The sequence below is a fragment of the Brienomyrus brachyistius genome, unplaced genomic scaffold (assembly GCF_023856365.1).
Source record: "Brienomyrus brachyistius isolate T26 unplaced genomic scaffold, BBRACH_0.4 scaffold70, whole genome shotgun sequence".
Lineage (NCBI taxonomy): Eukaryota > Metazoa > Chordata > Actinopteri > Osteoglossiformes > Mormyridae > Brienomyrus > Brienomyrus brachyistius.
In genome coordinates, this window is record NW_026042345.1 from 1,400,270 (window position 1) to 1,425,349 (window position 25,080).

Consider the following 25,080-nt stretch of genomic DNA (forward strand, 5'->3'; position numbering starts at 1 on the left):
GAGGGGTTGATAAATTTCTAAAAATAAATTACACATTTTCCAGCCGTGCTTTTTGACGTCTGCAAGTCCTGATACCGTTTGAAAAAAAAAATACAGCTAAACTAATAAAATCTCATCAGCTAATTGCCCCTACTATCCCATTCTCCCCCCCATCCCCCCCCCCCCCCCCCCCCCATTGGCAAACCTAAATCTGAGCTTCTAAGCTGAGGAGCACAAATCAAGCAGAATCATTCTAAAGCGACAATTTTATCACTAATACACATTCAAGCCCCCCACTCCCACCCCCCTGCTACCCGATGTCATGTTGCAGTAAAATAAAAAACGCTGATTCTATTATCGGTACACTGCTTATGCTTGATGAATACATATTTTGCATATAAGATCCTTAATTCAATGAAGCGACCTGCGCAGTGTATTAGGTAAGACATTCTGCAGTTAACAGCAATGGTTGTGATTTAAGAGACTGACACTAGATCTCCTGAAATATTCAGCAGAGCAGCTACATGATGAGACGATAATGTCACCAATTAAGGGCAGAACATGATCTCGGTGCAATGTGACGCTGGTGAAATCTCAGGTTTCTATAGCGAGGTCCGATGGAGGCCTGTGAGCGCGTGCAGGTTCAGGGTCGGACGCCGAGAGAAGATGACGAATTGGAATGCACACCTGGAAGACTGAAAAACCTGCGATTTGAATCGAGAGTGGTGCGCACACGGCCTGAAATGACCCCCCTATCACTTTTGTGAAGCTTAGCTTGCTGTTGTGATGTGATATGATAAAAAATATTATGAAATTTGGCTTCCCATGCAGTCCTGCTTCTGCCGCTGAGGGAAATGTGGAGAGAGAACACAAGAGGCTTCCGGAATCTTCTGAAACAGAAGAACGCGTCCATACATATGCATATGCAAATGTGCACACGTATGAATTATGCAAATATGTTATTTTGCCGATATATTTCCAGTTAGTCGGGCGGGGGGAAATGAATCAACAAAATGTGTTTTCCTCAAACTCAAGGTTTTAGCTGTAAGAAATGTGGTGTTTTCACACAATATCCGGTAAGTGTTAATCCTCTGAGATTCTCTCGAATGAGCTTCATTTGAAGGAGGGGGACAGCTGGTACTTGGCGGTTCGCTATACAAATCAAGCTCTCGTGAAGAGATGTGGGACGTTTCTATATAAACCCAAAAAGAATCCCCCGGAGATCATAACGTCAGGCAGCGACTGAACTGGCATTCCGGCAAGGTTCGTTTCTATAATCTAGCCGGCCTGTGTTGTCATACCCGGCATATATTCCCTTTGTTTGACTAAAGTTGAACAAAAATAAAACACTCGTGGGATTTTCCTGACTCACTGGTTTTACTTTCACGATTTTTCGGCAACAGAATTGATCCATGCAATTCATTCGATGCTGCTTAAATATGTCAGCTTAATTTAAATATGTTACAGTTTAAATAGGCCTTATGTTTAAAATTTCAAAGCATGTTAGTAACTAAGAATGGCACATGTGCTACGTTTACTCCCAGTTTGATGCCAAAAACAACCATCGTTTCCAGGCAGACACCATTGAGAAAAACTATTTAAAAAGGCCTCCTTAATTGGTATTCATTTTACACTCCTGTCTCATCGCTCACACTCGAACATATCGCAGAGACGCGGACACAGTGGGTGACAATGTCATTTCCTTAGTCATCCTCGCCCTGCCAGTAGCAGCAAATGTATCAGTAGCACCGTATGGGGCTCTGTTACTGAGCCAAGGAAACAGTGGCATTGACAACATCACTCTGTCGCTTTGCTCCGACAGGCAGCCCTGCATTGTGTGGTAGCTTTCATTTATCAACCTGGACTGTCCTCTGTTCCTCATGAGCTTCTATGGGTCACCCAGCACTCGATTCTGTCTGGATCCTGTGATTATGCAGTATTGGGAAAGAGCTAATTACATTTTTTTTTATTGTGTCAGCAATCTAATTGCCTCCCTTCATTTAAAACTTTTTTTGAACTTCGGATATGGTGCATTTCTAACAAGTACTCGATGTCCTTTGCGGAGAGGGAGTAGATTTTTAAGGCCAGCATCTGATTCTACCGTTATAAATTCTATGTTAAAGATGCAACAGTAGATACCATGACTTTTAATCAGCAAGCAGTAAATACACAATAAAACTCACAGTGTTAAGCGAACACTTTGTATTAAATTAACATGGTCTGTGTTAAAAGACTCGTTCTCATTATTAAAGAATATTGTCATTGTTGAGTAAATGGTCCTTGTAATAAATGTACATTTCTTGTACTGAACTGAGATTCTCGATGGTACACCCTCTTGGCAATAACTGAATAGTGCGGATTGCGCTGTGTGGATCCACTGCTCTACATTGTTTTTGTGAAACTTCACAGCTTGACACCTGAATTTGATTAGTAAACAGGTCTATCTTTTAATCCCCATTGGCAGCGACACCCTTCATAGTTTGACAGACGACTATGTGACTTTACCCTGATGTTGTCCTGCACTGAAAGGGAGGAGCATCGGCCCTTTTTGCCGAGAGTGAAGATTGCCGCTGTAAATAAAGTCCAATCAATCACTTCACAGATAACACACTGTACCTGTAGAAAAAGCAACATGTCACAACAGACAATTTGAAGTTTCGATAATGTCATCCTGGACTGTTTTCTACACTTTTTCTCCTGTGGTTTTGAATGAAAAATGCATTCTGGGAAATCCGACTCTGGCTGGCATAAGCTTTGCAACCACGAAAAATATCAGCAGAGCAGCATCTACATCTATTTATCTACAATCGTTGGAGTTGCCCAGTTTACAGTCGGGGCTTTTAAATATGTAAGTGGTGCTTTAGCTTAGCGTATCTTACTCCTGTGTTCCCTTGCTTGCGCTGCAGTGGAATATAGGCTAAAGGCTAACGGGGGCATGCGCACGCAGCGTGCTGAAAACTGGGTTATGATGGCGGAAGCCAAGCCTTTGGGGCGCTGCTCAAACAGAGCAGAGCCGGAGAACCTGTGTCCCAGGACGGAGGGACCCCAAAACGGATGGGATGCGACAGGCCAACAGGACCAGGCACCCCACCAAACTTCTGTACCAAACTTTATAGCTGACATTAATTTGTCATTGTGTTTTCTCTGCTATCTATCTATCTATCTATCTATCTATCTATCTATCTATCTATCTATCTATCTATCTATCTATCTATCTATCTATCTATCTATCTATCTATCTATCTATCTATCTATCTATCTATCTATCTATCTATCTATAAGACACTAGTTTGCAGGCTTGTTTTCTGGACTATAAGATGCAATCCTATGCAGCATTCACAAATCCCAAAAGATCACCGGCTCACAATCATTCGGCACGTAGAATGACTCGCCATTGTATGAGAATTTCATAAGCCACGCAAAACTACCAGAAAAAAACACAAGCACCAGTTACGATTAAAGATGAACCGACTCTGACGTTCCAGATCCAGCTGTTAAATATTATCCTGACCATCACCATTAGCAGCAGGGAGTGTATTTGTCCCTTCTACTAGGCAAAGGACAGGACGTTGTTAACCTCACTTACTCCGATATAAGCAAACAATGACAAATGACAACCTTTTTACTAAAAGTTCCAATGGAAGAAGCACTAGATGCCTCTGAAGCAGTTGGTACGCGTAGCATAGTGGCTAAGAATACAACCTTTGGTAACCCGAAGGTTGTCAGCTTAAGTCCCAGGAGTGGAGTGGCCGTACTTTCCAGCACTTAACCTCATTTACTCCAGCAAAATATTTGCTTCTTTGAACTTGTAAACTTCCAAGCTTCTGTGGGAAAAGGGCTCCGCTATTGAAACAAAACATGAGTGAACTGCACATTGATTTAGAAATTGTGCCCACAATTATGCCCAGCCTGATTGGATGCATATCATTTGGCATTGTGGTTGGCTATGAGAAAGCGAAAAGCAGAGGCTGATTTAAGCAAGCAGCAATATGGGATATGCGGAAAGCCTAGAACCAAGAGTGTTCTTAAATGCCCCCACCCACCCCCCCACCATATTGTTCATCCTACTAGTCTCGGTGTAAAGGGGACAGTGTAGCATGTGGCTTGTCCTTATTCTTGAACTAAGTGTATGCGCGTGTGCATGTGAGAGTGTGTGACTCGATGAGTGGGGGCGGGGGGCTGAGTAACTGCATATTGCAACAAGATTGACCCATTTGAATCCTGGATGCTCCTTTTACCGATTCTAAGCCTGTTTTTGTAATTACGCCGATGGTGGCTTTCTCAATCTTCCATCCCCCATGTCTGTCCTACGACTCACAGGAGTGAGAAACACACACACATGCGCATCCCGGACACACGGCACACACACACACACACACACACACACACACACACCGTAAGCCACTCGCCTGCATACGGCTACACACACGGACTGCGCTGAGGAGTCCATGAAGTGCATAGCAGAAAAAAATCAAATCGTCATGCCAACCAAGTGTCATGCAAGGACGAGGGAAAAGTTTCCTGGAAAGAAAAAGGTTAACAACTTCTCAAATGAGTAATGTATCCGAAATGCTTAAAAGCCTGCTCTTTTCTTTAATTCCAAAAGTGTGAATAATTGTTGTGGCACCTCGGATAAAGGCAATCGACCTTGGATAAGCAAACGCCGCCAGTTTCACTTCAATAAGAGAAAACACCTGCTAAGTCCTGCTGCACAAACGCGCAGCTTTTTTGTTCTTCAGCACGAATACAGACCATTTTTTCTTCGCGCTTTTTTATTGATGATGGTGTAACAGGCGGATTTATTGCGCCACGGAGACAAAACCCAATTTTGAAATAAATCGAGGCATATTTCGGTGTCACCTTCCTTTTTCTTGGCTTTTTTTTTATTAAAGGAAGTGCGATGCTGTGAAGATATGGTCTTTTGCTTTACCACCAGCAGAGTTACGGGTTCGAGTACATGCGTCTGGACGTCTGCGACCGTACAAGCGACACGGTTCGGCTGAGACGGCTTTACGCTTCCTTTCCAAAAAATATATTTGATTATTATTTTTTGACGGGAAAATGCCAGCGTATTAGCTCGGTTCGGTCCATTTCTTCGATCTCTCCTCGGCACTGGGCGCTTGGCGAGGAGAGATGTGAAGGGCTTTAAAGTATGGCATGCAAACATGGTTTCTGCCAAGAAGGCGACGGTGATCGCGATGTCCCCGACTTGCATTTCCACTCTCTTTTACTTTCTCTGCGCAATTGCGTGGTAAGTAGGATTTTTTTGGGGGGGTAATTACTTGGATTTGGGGCTTAACTTGCTCTTATTTCTGACATGCCAGCATTTGAGACGCCGTAGATTATATATACCATGCAGAGCTTGTATTTTGCGAAGCCCCATAGTGGGGAGAAGTAATGGCAACGACGTGCGATGTATTGATGATGCTGCTTCTCATCATGCAATAAATGGTGGCAATTAAGTCCTTCGCTTTCTCGGACGTCAACCAACGTGCATCTCCCTCTTTGGTGCCATTTCGCAGTGTGAGGAGAATCTCCTGCCAGATAAAAAAGGATGAGAGATTATACCCGGAAAATTTCACACGCATTTTAGACCGACTTCTGGATGGTTATGACAACAGGCTGCGACCCGGATTTGGGGGTATGTACGTGCGGATGAAAGTGTTTCGGGCTGTCGTGCAAAAAAAAAAAAAAAACCAGATGTCATTTGGTAAACCAGTTTGTTTATTGTAAAAGAAAAGTAGAAGAAGAGATAAAACGAGATCAACCATGATATATGTAGCGTAACTGTGCTGTTAGTGCCAGAAAGTTCAATGTGGGTTATGGGGTAATACTGCATGTTATAATATTATTAGGAACTGGTATAGGATGTATAAATGAAGCATGTGGTGTTCATGGAAAGGGCTGATTACTGAGCAGCAGAGACTGATGTGTTTGCAGCTGTGGAGTCCTGTTCTCCCGTAACTGCTGCCTGATGCTTCCTTTCATTTTTCTGCCGTTTCTCCGCGTTTGTTGGATTGACGTGTCGTTTTCAATATTTAAAACGCTACTGGCTTTAAAAAGAAACTATAGGCGCAATGTATATGTATGAATAGCGCCTTTATTTATTTATTTATTTTCTGGGGAAAAAGCCCATGTAAGTAGGCTATGAAGTGTTTGCATTTGAAAGGGATGCGTACATGTAAGGCAAAGTATTCGGCGGGTTCCCGAAATACGGGGGACATTTCTGCAAGGTTTGGGATGATTTCCTCTGCTCCGCCAAGCAGAGAATGATTACGGCTTAAGGCGTTTCTCATTGCAAAAACTACACCAACGGGGTAGAGCATCATTATCGGCTTATAAATCCCCAGATTGTACTACACTGCAAAAATTCTTGCTATTTTTTCTATTGCATTTCATAAATCCAGGTTCCTACAGAGAGTGACTTTTCAATTCTCCTGTTGTACAGTAACTGCGCTATTATTTGGCGGCAATGGTGCTTTTAAATAGGGCACAGTGCAACTTTTCTCTTAGACGCGTTAACTGCCAGCATGTTTCTTGAGCGCCTATCTTTAGTCCATCAGTCTCCTTAATTTATTTTTTAAGTATATTTGTCTATTTGCAATAATCCCCAAGCTGCAGAGTGCGCTGAAATCACCCCGCAAGGTGCTGCGGGATTTATAGAACACAATTCTACTTTCCCCTTGTCAGTGTAAGTAATACTGTAGTTGTTATTATTAGATTTAATTCCACAGTGCATTACGCAACTTCACCTATTACAAAACACAACAGTTCAGTAGCAACAACAGCAATTATTCTACTTATTTTTGTCGAAAATGGCGAGCTAGCAAAACAAAATAAAATAAAATAAACTGCACTAATGGTATGATAACCCAGACAGTTGAAAATGTGTTTTGGGTACGAGGTGTCACGTATTTGCTATGCTCCGGAGCTTCGTGTATAGCCACACTGTTGCTTTCAGTAACAACCTTGCGCATAACTGCGACCGGCTGTTAAAACACCGCCAAAATAAATGCCTTTATTTATAAAAATGGAGATGGAGCGATCACATTTGCGCCACATCTACATATTATTTCTATAGCGTTCAATAGGCTATAGTATTTTATTGCGCGACTGCTGTGCGTGTGCGCTCTGGGGTTTCTTTAGGTCAGTGGAGATGGGCGAATGCTCTCTCGGTGACTTCCACGTTTCTCAGAAAGTTGTTCTAGATCGGCCCATCTGCAATCGCACCCATACTTTTCTGTGCCCATCACGACGTATGGTAAAGTGTAGCTTTTGTTCATTTATTAATTTCTTATGGAACTGTATGTGAGTGACTAGCATCTCAACTGGGTTGTCCTGCAACTTGTACTCTTGGGTACGTCATAGGGTCCGCACCCCCCTACTGGTTAAGTGGTTAAAAAAGATGGATGGATGGATTTGTACTAGAAACCCTTGACTTGGGAATTTAAGAATGGGTTTTTGAGTTTTGTGGTCGACAGGCATGCCTGGTTTAGTGATATAAAAGCCCGCATGAATCGACGCAAGCTGTGATCTTGATGAACACTCTTCTTTCCTGCTAGCTTACCAGCCTCCATTAAAAAACCTTCACGCAGGCTAAACATTCAGCCACGTCGGGGTGGAAAGCTGTTCAGGAGTGTACTGACCCCTAAAGTGACGGCTGTTGTTTCTAGTCCCATGGGGCGAAACCTGCTGTGCTCCTATTGAGCCGGGCGCTTAACCTGAATTTCTTAAGTAGAAAAGAGGAAATGCCTTCTAAGCTGATTTGGGCAGAGACGTCAGCTCAACGGCTCCATGTAAAATGTGGGCAGTAGGTTGGAGGTGCTCTTCGGAAAGATCGAGGCCACGTTGGTCATCTCTTCTGCATACTCCTGTTCTATATATGTATCGAGCAGGACCTGAAAGGGTAAATCTGTTCAAAAATCGGCGGTTCCAATGGATCCAGTATGTTAACTTGTCAGCAACTGCTGTAGGCACAGAAGCAACCAGATTTATAATATTTTGAAGAACCCTGAACAGCATCAGGCAGATATACTGCAAGCTCTGCTTTTCTTTATTGGGAAAGAACATTTTATATTTGTGATTTTTTTTTTTTTTTTTTTTACATCTTCCATCATAATAAACTGTAGTTGTGTGGTTATTGTTGTATTATTGTATTGTTTCTTCCTTTTAGGCCCAGTGACAGAGGTAAAAACTGACATTTATGTGACAAGCTTTGGTCCTGTGTCCGATGTCGAAATGGTACGTTCCCAGTTAACACAGTGTACGTGACATATAATGCGACTGGCAGATGATTAATACTTCCTATTATGTCATTGACCTGCTCAATGTTTTTTCTTCCTGTGACCAAACATCAAACCATGCCATGTGTGGGCAGTTCACCTGGAATGTTGACACATTTCACGGCTTTACCCGGCATTCACGTTATTTTCCCTCCTTTTTTAGGAGTATACGATGGATGTTTTCTTTCGCCAGACATGGGTGGACAGGCGACTTAGATACGATGGCCCTGTCGAGATTCTCCGCCTGAACAACCTGATGGTCACTAAGGTCTGGACCCCCGACACCTTTTTCAGGAACGGGAAGAGATCCGTGGCCCACAACATGACCGCACCCAACAAACTCTTCCGAATCATGAGGAACGGCACCATTCTGTACACCATGAGGTACTGACCTGACCTGTGGTCACATGGTCAACGAAATCATTCTTGAGATCAGTCAACCCTTGCTTGATATTGGCAGTAGGGTATTTTCGGTAGTGAAAACGACCAGATGACATTAGACTGGACATCTAGGTCTTGTCATTGGAACCTCCTTTCCGTCATCCTCCGGGGGGGGGGACGCTATTAAAGAATACGGTTTGTTGCGCCCGCAGACTGACCATCAGCGCAGAGTGCCCCATGAGACTGGTGGACTTCCCCATGGATGGACACGCCTGCCCCCTTAAGTTTGGAAGCTGTAAGTGTCCCCTTTGCCAGGTGGCGGAGAGAATGATGTCGTGTGGATCTGGGCGCGGCCACCAGGTGGCAGCAGTCCTAAAGTGTTCACGTTAACTTAGTCAAGCTTGTTAACCACTATTCCACCATCCAGTACCAGCAAAAGCTTTAAACTATAATGCCATACCGTTAATTATAGTGTAATTGAAACCACTAACCATTCCACTACTATCTAACATTGACACACTCATCTATTTTCCAAACTGCCTATTTGTCTGGGGGGGTTTGGAGCCTATCCCAGAAGCTATAGGCATAACCCAGGATGGGGGGCCAGCCCATTACAAGGCACACTCAAACACCATTCATGCCTATGGGCAATTTAGTTACTCCAATTAGCCTCAGCATGTATTTTTTTTTTTTTTTTGGGGGGGGGACACAAGGACATGAGGAGAACATGCAAACTCCACACACACGTGACCCAGGCATACACTTGAACCTGGGTCCCAGAGGTTTGAGGCAACAGTGCTAACCGCTGCACCACCATGCCGCCCCCTACGATCTGATATTGTGCGTATAAATGTCCCTGGACTGCAAGCTATAGAAAACGCCACCATAGTTAGAAGCATTAATAACCGTGCCCAAAGTCTAAGAACAACCAACTGTCAGGCTCGTAATTAAAATGGCTGGTGGTACTGTGCTGGCTAATATGCTTTATTTGTTCCCTTTAATTAGCTACCTGTTTAGCTGCCTCTGAAGATGCATGTGTATATGTGTATGTAGTTTGGAGTAACAATTATAGCGGTCATCCAGGTCCGCTCTTCGGGGAAACGACGTCCGTTTAGGTTTTTGTTCCACCTCAGTGCTTGAGTGCTAGACTCATTACACGCGCTAATTGAACTGATTTAGCCTTTTACTCCCAGAAGGAAGGTTGTTAGCTATTTAAGGAAAGCTGGAAAACCTAGTGGACTTCAGCCCCCCCAGGGCCGAAATTGGAAAACCCAAGACTAACGTTCAGTCTCATTAAAGGTTAGAATTTCAGTTCAGTATATTATTGTAGCTAATGCCAAATGATTTCCTCCTGGCGGTTTGTTGGACGCAGTGGTGACTTTCGTTTTTTACACTGGAAGACAGGTGCACCGATGGTGTGTTTCAGACTACATTCACAGATGTTGTGTTGGAACTGGTTGATTTTATATTTCCATTTTTTTCTCAAATCTGAATCTGGCTTTGTGTATCTGGAGTCTTCTGCTGCAGCCTCCTTCTTAATTACAATAAAGCTTTACGGCGCAGCTCGGAATTATGGGTGATATTTCAGTTGTCATCATTGGAAATGTCTTTTTCTTTAATGACGAGTGCATGGTGCTGAGCTAGAGAACGGGAGGGAATCATCTTTCTAATTTAACCGGTCGTATTAAAAACAGAAACCAAGGAGAGAAGTAGTTACATCTCCTTACAGTGCGAGGCACAGAAGGTTTATCCGGGCGTGTTTGTCGTTTTTACACTACGCTCGTTTACGTTTGGATGGGTATAAAAACGGCGTTAAAATCGGGACAAGCGCATTTTAGCTCATACGGCGCGATTAATGATAGACGCGGAAGCGTCCCACGGCTGCGTCTGCGGCTCGATTAATGGTCTGCAAAATAGTGAGCGTGCTGTCCCGATTTACGCTTGGCGGTCACATTTCAGAGGATTGTTCGGTCTGCTTCCAAGAACACGTTTATAAAGCCCCCTTCTCTCGGGATTAGAGAGGGCAAGACTAGTCTAATGCCACCACTATCACAGGAAAGTTCAGGGCTCCTGATTCTGCCCCAGGGCCGCACGGATATATTGCAGAAGCAGCGGAATACCACCACAGCCCCCCTCCGGAGCGACACAAGGGTCGCATTCAGCTTTCCGCGCTCGGATCGGTTCGCTAGGGTTACCTGCCTCAGCGCTCTTGCTTGGGGGCTGCATTTTACCGGCTTGTGAATCCAGCATGAACCCCAAACCCAAAGCACAGGGAGTCTGCATCTCACAGCCACCCTGTTGAGTTCGGTCTCCAGCAGGGGAGCTTTGGACGTGAATGAGTACTTTAGTTTTTGCAAGTACTGCCTTGTGGGTAATGAAAGTATTCTTCCAGATATTCTTCCTATTTTTACTGTACATAATCTCATAAGATTTGCGGGCAAAGCTAAGAGCAGCCAACGGAAAATGAAATTCAGCGGCAAAAGGCATTTCACATTGTAGCTGATTATTACAATCATGCCTCTGCACAAACAAATTCGTAAATAATTTTCATGATTATTCCTCTATACTTTTTGGTGAATTTTCTCGCGTATGTGTGTATTAATGCCTACGTGTGTATCTGTGTGGGAGCTAATGCTGGAGTGTATGGGTGTATTTAATCAAGTCAGTCATTACTAAGGAGAACAGGCATCCTGCTATGTGTCACTGCAGAGATGGGGTTAAACTTCAAGTGCACAAGACCAGACATCTGGCTCCATCACAGAGACACTAGCCTCCCAGTGCTGCCCTCGCCTCTGACCAGCGTCGCCATGGCACCTCTAGGGTGCAGCAGTATCATACGCCCCGTTAGGACCTAATTAAGTCTTTACAAGATCCTCGGTTTTCCCCCTCCATCAGGGTAATCAGTGTTGCCACCCCCCTGCGCTCCCCGAAAGAGCTGCTTTTTGGAGTCGTCGTCGCATTTTGTCTCCCTCACAGATGCATACCCTAAAACAGAGATGATCTACACCTGGACAAAAGGGCCGCAGCATTCGGTGGAGGTGCCTCCGGAGTCGTCCAGCCTGGTGCAGTACGACCTGATTGGACAGACGGTGTCCAGTGAAACGGTGAAATCGATCACAGGTAGTAGCCCTGATTCAGGGACATTCTGAGAGCGTGATGGTGGTCGCGGAACATCTTGGGACAATGGATGACAACAACGACAATAACTATAATAATAATCCAAAGACATTTAAATGTATATCATTTTGTATGACTGAAAAACTTCAACGGATTCATTGTCATTGGTTTAGCAGTTAAAACAATTACTAAAGCTAGACATAAGTGTGTAAATGTAAGACTGTGTAATAGACATATACAGTAACTGACCATTGTTGTTCGCCTTTTTCTGTCGGTTTCTGTCTGCTGGTGGTTTCTTCGTCTCCCAGGTGAATATGTGGTGATGACCGTATACTTTCACCTGAAGCGGAAAATGGGCTATTTCATGATCCAGACGTACATCCCTTGCATCATGACAGTAATACTCTCACAAGTGTCCTTCTGGATAAACAAAGAATCCGTCCCAGCCAGAACCGTCTTCGGTATGTATTTTGCGTCGGAGTCTCAGAGGGGCAGAGTTACGGGTTTTATCCAAATCGTAGCATTTTTCACTGTCTTTTCGGCCTTGTACTCAGTACCTGTTTCCAGCTAAGTTCAGATTAAACTGTTTTCTCTGTTTGCAGTGACTGTTTTGTCTGATAGGATCCTGGGGGCTGATGTTAGCCACTCTGCACCCTATTCGTGTCAGATTACCTGCTTAATAAACCATTACCTTCGGAGGTTCATTTCAGCCTGATTTTGTGCTCATTTGACCACTTACTTCCTCATTTCCCCCCCACACCTTGTTCTGAAACATCCTTACAAAGAATATATTTGTTTTTTTTCCAGCAGTGTTGCAGTATTACATAATATATAATTATAATTGTGGTTATATTTTTACTTTTCTGCATGTAGTAAAATAACATTGTGTCTCTCATCGGAAAGAATGCAGATTTTAGATTTGATCGTAAATCTCGTCCTGCTTCCTATGAATACGTGAGCTTATACTGTGTGAATAGACATTTGGCAGAATCTTTCAGATATCAGAGCCACTCTCTAGGAACAGTGAATCGATGCTCGTGTTAAATGCAGAGAAAAACGAAGCGTATTTTAATTGCCTGACTTTTCTGTATGTCTTAGAGGGGAGAATTTCGCATGGTTAAGTGCTTAAGTAAAGGCAGATTTTGAAGAAATCATTGTGAAAGGCTGCACGTTTGGCTGCCTCCAATTACGCCGTTCTCAGATAAATGAGCCTTTAGCGTATCTTCTCTGTTCAGCAGTGTGTTCAGAGGGGTATTTCTGGCCGTGCGATGTACAGTCCTGTGAGTTTGGAAGCAGAGGTGACTCGTAAATGGTGCACAAGGGTAGCGCCACAGCCAGTCTAAACATCCGATGTTTTATTGTCCTTGCGGTGTAGAAACTCGAGCGGCTCCCTTTATTGACTCAAGGTCCCCTGTCTCTGTACACTGTCCATGGCCCATGTGCCCTTCCTGCTCTTCCCTCTGCATCCGTAGTATACATAAACCTAGTCGTGATACTCTGCCTATTCTAGCGGTATTACGGGTGAAGGCGGGACTCCCTCTGGTGGCCATTGGAGACATTGCCATTCAGCCTTAACGGTACTGAAACGGGGGGGTGTGCAGCTCAGAGGGGAAAGCGCAGGAGCGAAATGCCTCCTAACAGCGTGCGAGCGATGTGGAGAGTGCTCTCCCGCCCTGTCACCTGTGTCCAGCACTGCTCGGCCAGTGAGCACATTGCATATTATGGGCTGTAATTGCGTTGGCCGCGGCTCTACTGCAAACCTTCCCCCTTCTATTTATGGTACAATTCCACATATTGCCGCCCCGGAGGGCAAGTACAGTTGGCCGTGTGCTGAGCAGAATTCATTCCGATGTATTATCACAAACTCGTCTTACTGTCGTATTTTTTTTTTATTTCTCTAACGCAATGGCACAAATGCTTCCTAAAAACCACAGGCCAAGGCTGAGGAGATATTTCGGACGCTCCCGGTCTCCGGAGAGTTTTTCTTGCTCCAGGCATTGTGCTGAGGGTTTTGGCATAATAGTACAGACTCAGAGTTTTTCCGATAAAAAGGCATCAGCAGTGTTATGTTTATAGTTTTTTTTCGGAAAAGCCTTTTCTTCTTTTGTCTTTCTATTTGCAGTGGTTAATCACCTAATGACACCTCCATTAGCCGTGTGTTGTTGCTCGTGTAAATGCTCAGGCTTGTCGCAGAGCCTCTGCTTGCCTTGCCTGCGATCCTGCTTCTCAGCACAGGTTGTCACCGTCTTGGACGTGTCTCGGCTAAGTATCTGCGTCTCTCGTGTTTCAGTTGTCCTCAAACTTTATGCGTGACTGCTCCGGGTCACAAACTACGTCTATATGAACCATGTCAAGAGCAGTCGTGAGGGAGTGTAAAGGAACAGGAAAAGGGACAAGCTAGGGTAAATATCAGACGTACCGTTCACTTCTGCCATTTTTTACCATCAGCAGCCTTTTCATATTTCTAGCGGAATCTCTCTGTCATTTGTTTTAGGTGACGGTGAGATCTGTTCTTTAAATTCTACAATCAGAGTCCCATAACTGCTTAACGAGTACTGTAGTGTTTATTGCATGGCAGATCTCCTTTAATTAAGACGAGATAAACTATATTGATCCCAAGGGGAAATTCTCCATTTCATAATTGCAAAGATAATACTTCCCAATTCCTTTTTTTTCTGTGCTTCTGAAAGCATAAAGCTTCTTCATCTTGGGCTCATACATGATACCCAGGATGATTGCGTAACGCAAGTAGTTTTATGTTTTTGTGTTTATGTGCTATTAAAACTGCCAAAGGACTGCTATTAGTTTCATGTGTGAAGCAGAATTTCCATAAAACGTGATTCGTGTGAGCAAAGCAATGGCTGTCATATTCACTGGTAATTTTCTTTCTGTCTTTGTGAAATGAAAACTCTAACGCAGAGCTCAGTTTTTGCGATTAACTCAGACTTAAACCAGTTGCAATGAGATGCAATGAGAAAATATATATATAATATATATATAATGTTTTCAATAAATGCATGTGACTGTCAAAAAAAGGAAAGTTCTGCAGCAAATGAGGAATTCAAAGTATATTGGAAGCAGGTACAAGTGTGGTTTCTCAGTTAATTAAGCAGTGAACATCCCGTCATGCATAAAAAGTCTGGGTTGGCCCAGTTGCTCATTAATTTGACTGTAAAAAGAGATGCCATTGGCTTTGACAGGTCTGAATATTAGGGCACGTTTGGCAGGTGCTTCAATGATGTTCAGCCAAGGGTTCATGAAGTACAGCAGCTAGGAGGATGAAGCGACCGGCTATGGGAAGTTCTAAGGGTTGCTCTGAATGAAAATGCATACGTCTCAGACATAATGCATGCATTGTTTAGAGATGTACGACGGATAAGCAGATGTGAATCTGCTCGATCCAAACGTCAGTCTAGCGTATATGCGCTGGCATGAAGCACAATCCGTTGAAAACCGAACAGAAGGGGGATGTGATGGTTAGCTCATAGCGCGTAACCCCCTTAACTCTTACATGGCCCTACAATAATTGTTACTGTGAGGAAAGCCACCACATGTGTCTTTGGGGTCAGTTTGACCCCAGGGTAGGCATGATAGGTAATTATCTAGAAGCGCATTTCATTCGTCAGTGATTTGGTGCAAAGAAACAAATAAACAGTCATCCACTAACCAGTGGAAACGTTAACCTGGCCAGATGATCCTCCGCTCATCTGTCACACTGTTCTCGAATAGCAGATGAGTACATGCTCCTTGTTTCCCCACTGTGAAAGGCTCTGTCAGCTCTGTCACGGCAAGGGGTCCATTTTCCCAGCATGGCTGAGGTCCACTCAGTCCCTTAAATAGCGAATAAAACATCAATAAATATGAAGCCACTCTGACTGATCGTGTCCACCCTGCAGTGGCGTATTTTTAGCCTGTGGGAGTGGAATATTCACGTTGGCCTTATTCGGAGATAAGAGTGACCACAGAATAGTGTGATGGACATGAAAACATCCACTCTAGATTCCCAGGAGACCTTTATCTTCAAAGCATTCCTCCTAAATTTGCAGGAAACCTTCACCCAAACCTGGAACCCCAGCGCACACTTACCCGAGCAGATAAACCCAGAGGAAAGATTTAACTCTCACACCATTACTGCACCATAATGGAGGTCAACCTTCCCTTCTCCGTAGACTTATATTAAAAGGTTTAACATACGATTTCATCCCTTCTAGAAACAGAATGTCTTGTCAGTGTCTTTGCCCTGTTTTTGTCTCCGGTATGGCGTGGGTTCTCGTTGGAAGGCCTGCGTTTCTCTGCACGTTTGATCGAGCGTGCTGCATTTTTAGCATATTGAAAGGCTGAAGGACAGCATCGCTCGGTGGGGGACAGAGATCTCAGCGGAGAGCGTCATTATGCCACAGTGTGGCAGGACGTCATTGCCGTACGAGCTAGTCCTCGGAGAGGCGTTCTGCCTTGCCGAACTCTTAAAGCTGCAGGTTTTTCCTACAGTGCGATAGTTAGCTGTCAGGCTTCCGGTGGCGATGAACACAGATGGTACTGTTAGCCTTCCCTGCTTTTCTAGAACTTAAACTGTTACACGTATTGATTCCTCGGAAAACCCGCAGAGCAAGAAAGAATGAGTTACATCCGTCCCCCCCGTCGTCGAGTATAGGGTAGTGGTGAGCCTGTTATGTTTTCTCTGGAAGCAGGCAGGGAACGTCCTGGGTGGGATGCAGAGTAAGCTGATATGGTGAAAATACTGAGTGCCATCCGCAGGCCGTAACATTCAGCAGGCTGCGGTGTATGCTGTCATCTGTCTATATGTCCTGCTGGACATTATGGGGATGGTAAATACAGTAAAATCCCATTACGACAGACTTCAAGGGACCTGGCAAAACCAGTCCGTTATATTCAGAGTTGCTGTATGCCCAGAACACGACTACAGGACACCATTTACTCATGCCACACCCCAGCAGACACACTTGTGGTATATAGATTATTATATTGTACACGTAATAATCCAACTTTGCCTGAAAAGATGCCTGACTATTAATAATCCCGACTACGTATCTGCGCTGGATATCACCGGTACGCCATGCGCCTTGTAGGCGGAGCCTTCGTGTCTGTTATAGCCGAACAAAACTACAGTTAAAAGCGGCCCTGGGGACAAAATTGTTTGTCCGTTATAAGGGGAAATTCCGATATATTGTTCTTAAAGGCGCACAGTCGGGACCAGCGAACCTTGTCCGTATTAGACGATATTCCGTTATAAGTGAGTCCACTATTACGGGATTTTACTGTACAACACTGTATATGTAGGTACCCTTGTCGAGGAGAAATATAGGGAAAATTACAGTATGTCACCGACTGTTTCGACAAACACAGTATCAATCACTTGTATACCTTTCCTTGTCCCCCTCCTCCAACTACATATTCAGTCTGCATCGCAAAAGCCCAGATGACAGTATCCTGAGCTTAAAGTCTGTTCAATTTTCTCTGCCCCTACATGGGGAGGTGGCACGGTGGGTTTGGATGCTGTACCTGTGATTGCAGGGTTGTTGGTTCGAATCCCGCAGTTGGTCAATTGGTGTCGCTAATCCTCCTGGGATTCCCTGCTGTTTTTGTGGATAAAAGCTGCCCATTGTTCTGAACTGAAATGGACCTCGCAGAGTTTCCTGCTGATATCTGAATACTGCTGAGCCCCCTAGGCGTTATTTCACCAGTCAGAAGATTGCTGACATTTTCTGGAAGGGTTTAGCTCAGGCTGGAGAACTGGAACACTAGTGCAAAACGCCAAACGAGTGTTTTGTGGCAAAGCTTTGATATTCTTGTCCCACAAGCTCTCGGGGGAATAAGCACAGAAGAGGGTTTGACACACAATCCTCTAAGCTGTTTATTTACCGTTGTTTTCGTTGTCTGACAGCCTCTTTTTTCTGACGCATTGCCTTTTAGCGAGTTTTCGGGGAGTTCCTCCATCTTACTTCAAGAGAAATGTGGCAAATGGTATTTTTCTTGCATGGAAAGAGTGCAGTGACACCCCAGGAGCCAGCAGGGCGATGGGTTAGAAGCCGACTGCCCTGGACTCTGATGATATTTGACTGCTACTTTCCGCATATAAAGAACCATGTTCAGTTTTACTCCTTTATCCTGCCTGAGGAAATCAGCCCATTACAAAGCACAGGCTATGTTTATTTTTCCACTACCTTCAGACTGGAGGACTTGGGTCTGCTTTGACATATAAATACCTCTTTAAATGTGCCGAACATCCAGGTGTCAGAAGGTGGGTAGGAGGTCTGAGGGGAGTGCTTTGGTTTGGGTCTGGCTTAAGGTGCAGAAACTCACATACCAGAACTGCAATTAATCAATTACAGTAATGAGGAAGAGGTCGCGGAAGGAATGGGGAGTTTCCTCAACCGTAATCTCACAAATCTCCCCTAACAGTCTTACCCCACGACCTGGCACGTATTTTTTGTGGATACTTAAATTCTATTTCAAGACTTAATGAGACAGAAACGGTCCCTTTTGGGGGTTGCTCTGAGAGCAGGGTCAGAGCAGTCCGTGAAGGTAAACGAGAAGATGTGGAATTTCCCCGTTTTGCCTTTCATAAATCATTTCCAAGGAGCATTTGGGCCCATCCACCACTTCCCAATATCATTGTGCTCTCGGCCCGCCTAATGACAACTGCACGGTGACAGAAAGGCGAGTTCAGTGGCAGTTCACTGGGCATGTGAGCTTACCTTCCGGATTATACCGCTTCTGCTCTTGTGCTCCGAAACAATGATTCATGTTTTCAAGGCTGTGTGAGGACTCGGTGCTATATAAAACATAATTATAAAAGTATACGAGTATAAAATAGGCACAGCTACTGAGTCATAATGGTTATGTAAGTATAATATACTGTACATCCATCCATAATTAGAATACGTAGCATTGCATTGTACGAGAATTTTGGCACCTATTCTCTTAAAATGGTCTGTTTATTTACTTATGAAGTTTTATTTACACATAAAGTTACAAATACAGTATATGAATATAGCGAAATATGGCCAATGCCTTCCCTGTTATCCAGGATGACTGAACACACACCACAGAGTTTTCCTGTCCTTCATCGAGGCATAATCCACTGTAACATCTCCATAATCCCACCCACACTTAGCAACCCCCTCACCCCCCCGCTTCCTGATTAACGGGGATCCCCACGATGGCCAACGGAACAGCACAAATTTGTAATAAATGCCATTTTTCTTCATTCGTTTTACCTGCATGTTTGCATTTTGCATCCAGTGTCACGCAATAGCACGTGATTTGCAGAATTTCGGGGGAATAGATGAATCTCATTATCTTCCCTGAACTTCTTTGCCAGCATTTGTTTCTCTGGTGAGAGCAGAAGTTTATGATGCAGTCGGTTAGTTACAGGGGCCGTCGGTTTCATTTCCAAATTCATGTTGTAAATTGATGAGCCGGTAGATGGTATCGATATAGATGTTTGTCCTCGAATCGATATTCTGAGAGCGGGTCTTGAGCTCACTGCCCGCTCACGCCTCTCCTCTCCCGCACTAGGGATCACGACCGTGCTGACCATGACCACGCTAAGCATCAGCGCCCGCCACTCATTGCCCAAGGTCTCCTACGCCACCGCCATGGACTGGTTCATCGCCGTCTGCTTTGCCTTCGTCTTCTCCGCCCTCATCGAGTTCGCCGCCGTCAACTACTTCACCAACGCGGAAGCGGAGAGGACGAAAAAGAAGCCAGCCAAGTGTCCGGCGGCACCCAAATCGGCGTCGGCGAAGGTCCCCGACACGGAGGAGGTGCTGCTGGTAGGTCTCTTCATGTCTGATTACTGCGCAGCTTCAGGGATGTGGCCTGAAACCACAGAAATGATCCTTATCCAGCTTATATATAAATCATTTTACTTTGCAGGGCACCTTCCATATGGTAATAGTAACAATAGTAGTAATAATAATAACAACAAAAACACAACGGCAACAAAATCTACACAGCAACAACAACAAAGCAACAACATCTACACAGCAACAACAACAAAGCAATAACATCTACAAAGCAACAACAACAGAGCAACAACAACAGAGCAACAGTACAAAACGCGTCACTTGGAATATTGTATTTTTTTTGTTGTTGTCGATTTCTTGGCATTTTCACACAGATTAAGTAACATCAAGCACAGGCCATGTGTGTGATGAAGGCATCATGGCGCCTAATAAGAAAAAAAAAGTTTGATTATTAAAGAGTTCATCTGCATTAAGAGAAAGTGGCTCCATACAGGTTCCAAATTAGGTCCTCCAGACTGAAAATAGGCAGCTGTGCTGAATCCAGGCTGCCGGATTTCGTAAGAAAGGGCAGGTCCGTTCACCGTCGCTGCTTTTTGGGTTCGTCACACAGTTCTATACAGTTTATATGAATTAACGTGTGACTTGATTTTTCTAATACACTGTATATATATATGTACCGAGAGAAGCTTGTCTCAAAATGCAACTTCACAAGTGGATTTGATATGAAGATATAGCATCGGAGAGAGACACAATTGTGCTTAATGACTGAGAGGAAACACAGAATAGTCTAGTTAAAGCATAAAATAAAGGTGGAGTATGTGTTATGCGTAATACATAAATTGGATTTTAACCAAATTAATACAAAAAAAATGTTTATCTGATGTGAAGCACAAGGAGCTGCAATAACCACACGTGCTTAAATAATGATTATGGAGCTGATTGCGGAGTCATAGTAATCGAGAGGAGTGTTTGAGGGGGAAACCTGCGTGCACATTTTGAGGGCAGACTCACGGGCTGCTCTGAGTGAAAATGGGGTGAGGTGCGGGGTGGGGGGCTTTTGTGTGACTCAGAGGAGCAGATATACTCGTTTATGGACACCGGGGAAAGCTGACTTTAGATCACGGACTCATGCATGCATCAGGTTTACATGCATATAGATGGCTTCTGGAGGGTAGGATGGCTGTCAGTTTCACTCTTTTCTCTTCTCTATTTCCTGATACTGTTTGATACATCCATCCATCATCTCATTTGTCCATTCATCCACCCACCCATCTATCCATCCATCCATCTATCCGTCATCCCATTCATCCATCCATCCATCAACTCATTCGTCCATCCATCCATCCATCCATACATCCATCCATCCATTCAGCATTCCATTCATCCGTCCGTCCATCCATCCATCATTCCATTCATCCATCCCTCCATCCAGGAGCAGTGGAGGCCTAATGGTTAGAGAAGCACACTTGTAGTTGAAAGATTGCTGTTACAAGTCCCCAACCAGCAAGGCACCACTGAGGTACCCTGAGCAAGGTATCACCCCCAAGCACTGCTCCCCGGGCGCCGAATTAGCTGCCCCCTGCTATGTCACATATTGGGTTAAATGCAGAGGACACATTTCGTTCTTGCGCACTGTGTGCTGTGGTGTGTCAACAATGATCGCTGATCACCAAATTCCATCATTCCATCTATCGTCTAATTGCTTAAGTCAGGGTCAAAGGTGCTTATCCCAGGCAACTCAGGGGTAGGGTTCACCCTGGATGGGGGGCCAGCCAATCGCAGGACACATATATGCAGACACACAGTCATGCGCTTTGAGAAATTTAGGGATGATGCAGCATCCCATGCAACTGGGCAGTTCTGTGGTTTTTGACAAGATGGATGCAAATTTGTAGGTCAATGACTAGCGGAGGTGTTGGGGGGGGGTTGCTCCCTGAATGCGTCAGGTGCATAATTAGATCAGCATACGCATGTATACCATGGCTAGAAGTAAAATCTGTCTTACCATTTAAAATCTTTGTTATACTTCATGGTAAACGGGGGCCGGTGACCTACTTTTTGGCCCCCTGGAAACGCTGAGAGCTGTAGTGTAGATTCGTCCCCTAGATTAGAATTATGTTACACTCTGCTGGCTTCAAGCTTGCAGTCGGTGTGACGTATTAAGCAGACCGCCAAAATACCTCCCGATTAACCCCTTTAAAAATTCAGATACGATATTTTAAAACAGTGATCTTAAATGCGATCTTGCAGATTTTCGTGATTTTTTTTTCTTCATGGGTCAACATTATCGAGTCAGGTTTTAAGTTTTTTGAGGGGAAAAAATATCCATTTCCCTCTTTTTGTGCAAATGAACTGAATATCCCGACTCTGAGCGATGGCGATCACATGCTGTTTAATGCCCCCACCGCTACTATGGATTAGGGTGTTGTCATGGAAACGAGGCCACTGTGCATCTGTATGAGTTTCCAGCTCTTTGGCGCGGGGCTCTATGGCTGCCTGCCGAGGGGGGGGGGGGGGGGGGGCGACTGTGCTGGTATAGTGCCTCAAACCCTCATCTTCCAGGCCCTCCAGATTATTCTTCAAGTTTTGCACCTTCCCATAAGCCCTCTGTCACCCTGCCACACGTGACAGCTGCCTCAGGGAGGGGGGGGTACGGGTGGCCTCCAACAGGGCAGGCCTTCTGCTGACCCCCGGCCCCCCTCGCCGAAGGAAACGTGAATCCGCACAGCACCCCAGGTTGACCGCACTTAGTAAACACTTATTTATTTATTAGTTGACAAACAAACCCTCTCCTGGGGGGGGAGGTGCGACACTGGTGGCCCCCACTGCTCGTAACGCCTTTCAGGCACGGCATGTAAACAGATTAAACATGCTGCTCTCTTCCAAAATAAAGGATATTCACTGCACAAGCGCTTCCAGTAACTCCGGCTGATGGGGAAGCGGGATGGATTCCTTTCCGACGCCCCAAAGCCGAGATGGTGTTGCTTATTTAATATATTCTAAATTCCGGAAGGCTCACTGCCCCCTCCCTCCACCCCCATCCACCCACCCCCACCCCACGCATTTATTGGTCCACAGCAGAGCTCTAATGAACGGACGTTATCTCCACCTCTGGGATGTGTCATAGTCAGACGTCTCCAGCCCTGTCACACCTCAGACTTTAGCAGGGGGTCTGAGTCTAATACCCACCCATGTTTTTATAAATGAAGATGCCTGTGCTTTATTCTGCTTCAAAAAAAAAAAGAAGAAAGAATACTCACTTTTAAAAAAAGATCATTATAATTGCAAAAGGCTGGTTCCCCTCTGGATCCTGCCACCACACAGAGAAAAATGCACGAGTGGAGTCGAGATTGCAATTAATTGGAAAGACCTGCATTCCCCTATGTTCTATGCAGGCACTTTGCACCTCTATATAAGTGCTTTGTTGTTACCCCATATGCAGACAAAATGATTGTTGGTTATGGTTATGCTTGCACCAGATACTATACAGAAAGCAATATGTAATTTTATTGCCCCCCCCCCCACATGCAAACGTCCAACTCAAATGTATATATTTGTCTGTGTGTGTGTGTGTGCATGTGTGTGTGATGTAGCACTCCAAATATAGGTTATAGATTACATTCGTTTTATTCTGTTATATTGGTCTTCATAGGCAATTTTTTTTCAAATTAACATCTGCATCCAGTGAGAGATAATACTGAAAATGCGGCATTGAACAAACAAAACATTGAATTCTCTAAAAGAAACTTATCATGCTCCATTGCAAGTCAGGAAATGAGAACCAGATACAAGTGTGATTTTTCTCTCCCTAATAAGGGGAGTGCAGTTTTTTTTCCAAGGGGAATCTGTTTATTACAGTATGCAAAGTACAAAATGAACAACGTTTATCCCCGGTAGAGCTAGAAAAAATATTTTCTATTTTTCAAATATATAAACAGTTTGAACCAATCATAATTGTAAGAATAATGAAAGTTCTTTTTAAAAACTGGAAAATATATATACGATGTCTAGACATGGTCCTGAAATGTCCGGAAATTCTGAAATTGAGCTGTGTAATTGTGATTAGCTCCTCCTTCCTAATAGACACTGTGTCTTTGACTGTGACCCTGCAGAGCAAACCTCCATCCATCCATTTCCGCTCACGTTTGCTGAAAACTCGCCCTTCTGTCTCTACAGCAGCAGAATCCAGACACGAACGGAAACCTGCGCAAACGGATGAACTTCGTGACCCAGACGTGCGTGAACAGCAGCCCGAGAACTGACCCCGGCGGCGGGAATTCTGGGGGGAGCACCGGCTCCTCGGGGGTGGGACAGGCGTCACTGGGAACCACGACGGCCACGGCGTCCGCCGCACCCCCCCCTGGCGCCCAGTCACACACCAGCCCGAATCCTTTCAGCCAATCCACACTGACCGCCAAGAACACGCCTCCGGCCCCGCCCTCCACCCCGACTCTCATTGGCTGTGCCGCTACCAATGTTTATGTCAGCTCCTCCTCCCTCCAGACCCTGCTGGGGCCCAAGCTTGAGCACATCCAGACGACAGGAAACAAAGCGGACCTAATACAGGCCCCACCCCCACCTGCATCAGGATCTAGTGGGACCAGCAAAATTGACAAGTACGCTCGCATTCTTTTCCCAGTGTCCTTTGGGGCTTTTAACATGGTCTACTGGGTGGTCTACCTATCAAAGGACACTATGGAGCCCAGAAACGGCTAGTCTTTGCCTGGCACCCATATCCTTTATTTTTTTCTATCACATAAGGCAAACTTTAAAAGAAGAAGACTAATTTCAAGTGGCTTATGTATTCTAGTTTGTGAGTACTATTAGACATTTCTTAACATTGAAAGTAAAGAATGCTTAAAAAAATAGATGAACCAAAAAAAAAAGACCTACAACATCCATCCATATGTTGTCAAAATGTCATTGAAAATGAGCATGTAAAAGAAAATAATTCCCGAGACTGGAATTGTATTAATTACTGTAGGCTCTATGTTCTCAATGGATGTAGTTGGGTGTAAGTGTGAAAATACTCAATTTAATCCAGCAATATTCCTTAATATTCCTTTTTGGGGTGTAAGGCAGGGTGGTTGGCATTTTAATATGGGGGAAAAAACATGGAGAAGTATGTTAATTTAGCAGAAATGTATTTCTAAGAAAATAAACATCAATTGATATGTATTTATACTGTAGGGAGGCTACAATTCATATAACCCGATAGAAAGTTACCTTTCAAGCAAATTCATGAGTGCTTTGTGTTGCATTTTTTATTTCAGTTTGCAATATATTTCTGAGAATGTGCAACGAGCACTTTTGAACAAATTTTCCTATGTTTGACGTGATACTGTATTCTTCACCTATATAATGTTGTCCCATTCCCTGTTTGAGGTCATAAACCTCATTGTTAATTTACATCTTAAGGGCTTCGATTAAGCAGCTTCAGTAAAGCATATCAATACAGTCCGAGATGCATGTTCACTGAGCAGCAAGTGAACATGGCTGGTGTCCTTCATGTGACCTTGAGGGCTATTTGCATAGAAAATTTGTGTCTTGCC

At 44.3% G+C, this 25,080-nt stretch overlaps 1 protein-coding gene across 1 annotated transcript; it reads left to right on the top strand.

Moving 5' to 3' along the window:
• Positions 1 to 4,392: 4,392 nt before the first annotated feature.
• On the top strand, positions 4,393 to 24,717 carry LOC125726347 (gamma-aminobutyric acid receptor subunit alpha-6-like). The gene is made up of 9 exons (XM_049002650.1): positions 4,393 to 5,230; positions 5,502 to 5,620; positions 8,153 to 8,220; positions 8,425 to 8,645; positions 8,855 to 8,937; positions 11,619 to 11,762; positions 12,068 to 12,220; positions 19,299 to 19,555; positions 23,705 to 24,717. The coding sequence occupies exons 1-9, from the start codon at positions 5,145 to 5,147 to the stop codon at positions 24,242 to 24,244; spliced, it is 1,671 nt and encodes a 556-aa protein (XP_048858607.1). The 5' UTR covers positions 4,393 to 5,144; the 3' UTR covers positions 24,245 to 24,717.
• The last annotated feature ends 363 nt before the right edge of the window (positions 24,718 to 25,080 follow it).

Bases quoted from the DNA above. Each gene is read 5' to 3' on its own strand.
- LOC125726347 (XM_049002650.1), top strand. From the start codon at position 5,145: ATGGTTTCTGCCAAGAAGGCGACGGTGATCGCGATGTCCCCGACTTGC. The intron at 8,646-8,854 runs GTACTGACCTGA...TTGCGCCCGCAG, and splicing joins ACCATTCTGTACACCATGAG to ACTGACCATCAGCGCAGAGT. The intron at 12,221-19,298 runs GTATGTATTTTG...CTCCCGCACTAG, and splicing joins CCCAGCCAGAACCGTCTTCG to GGATCACGACCGTGCTGACC.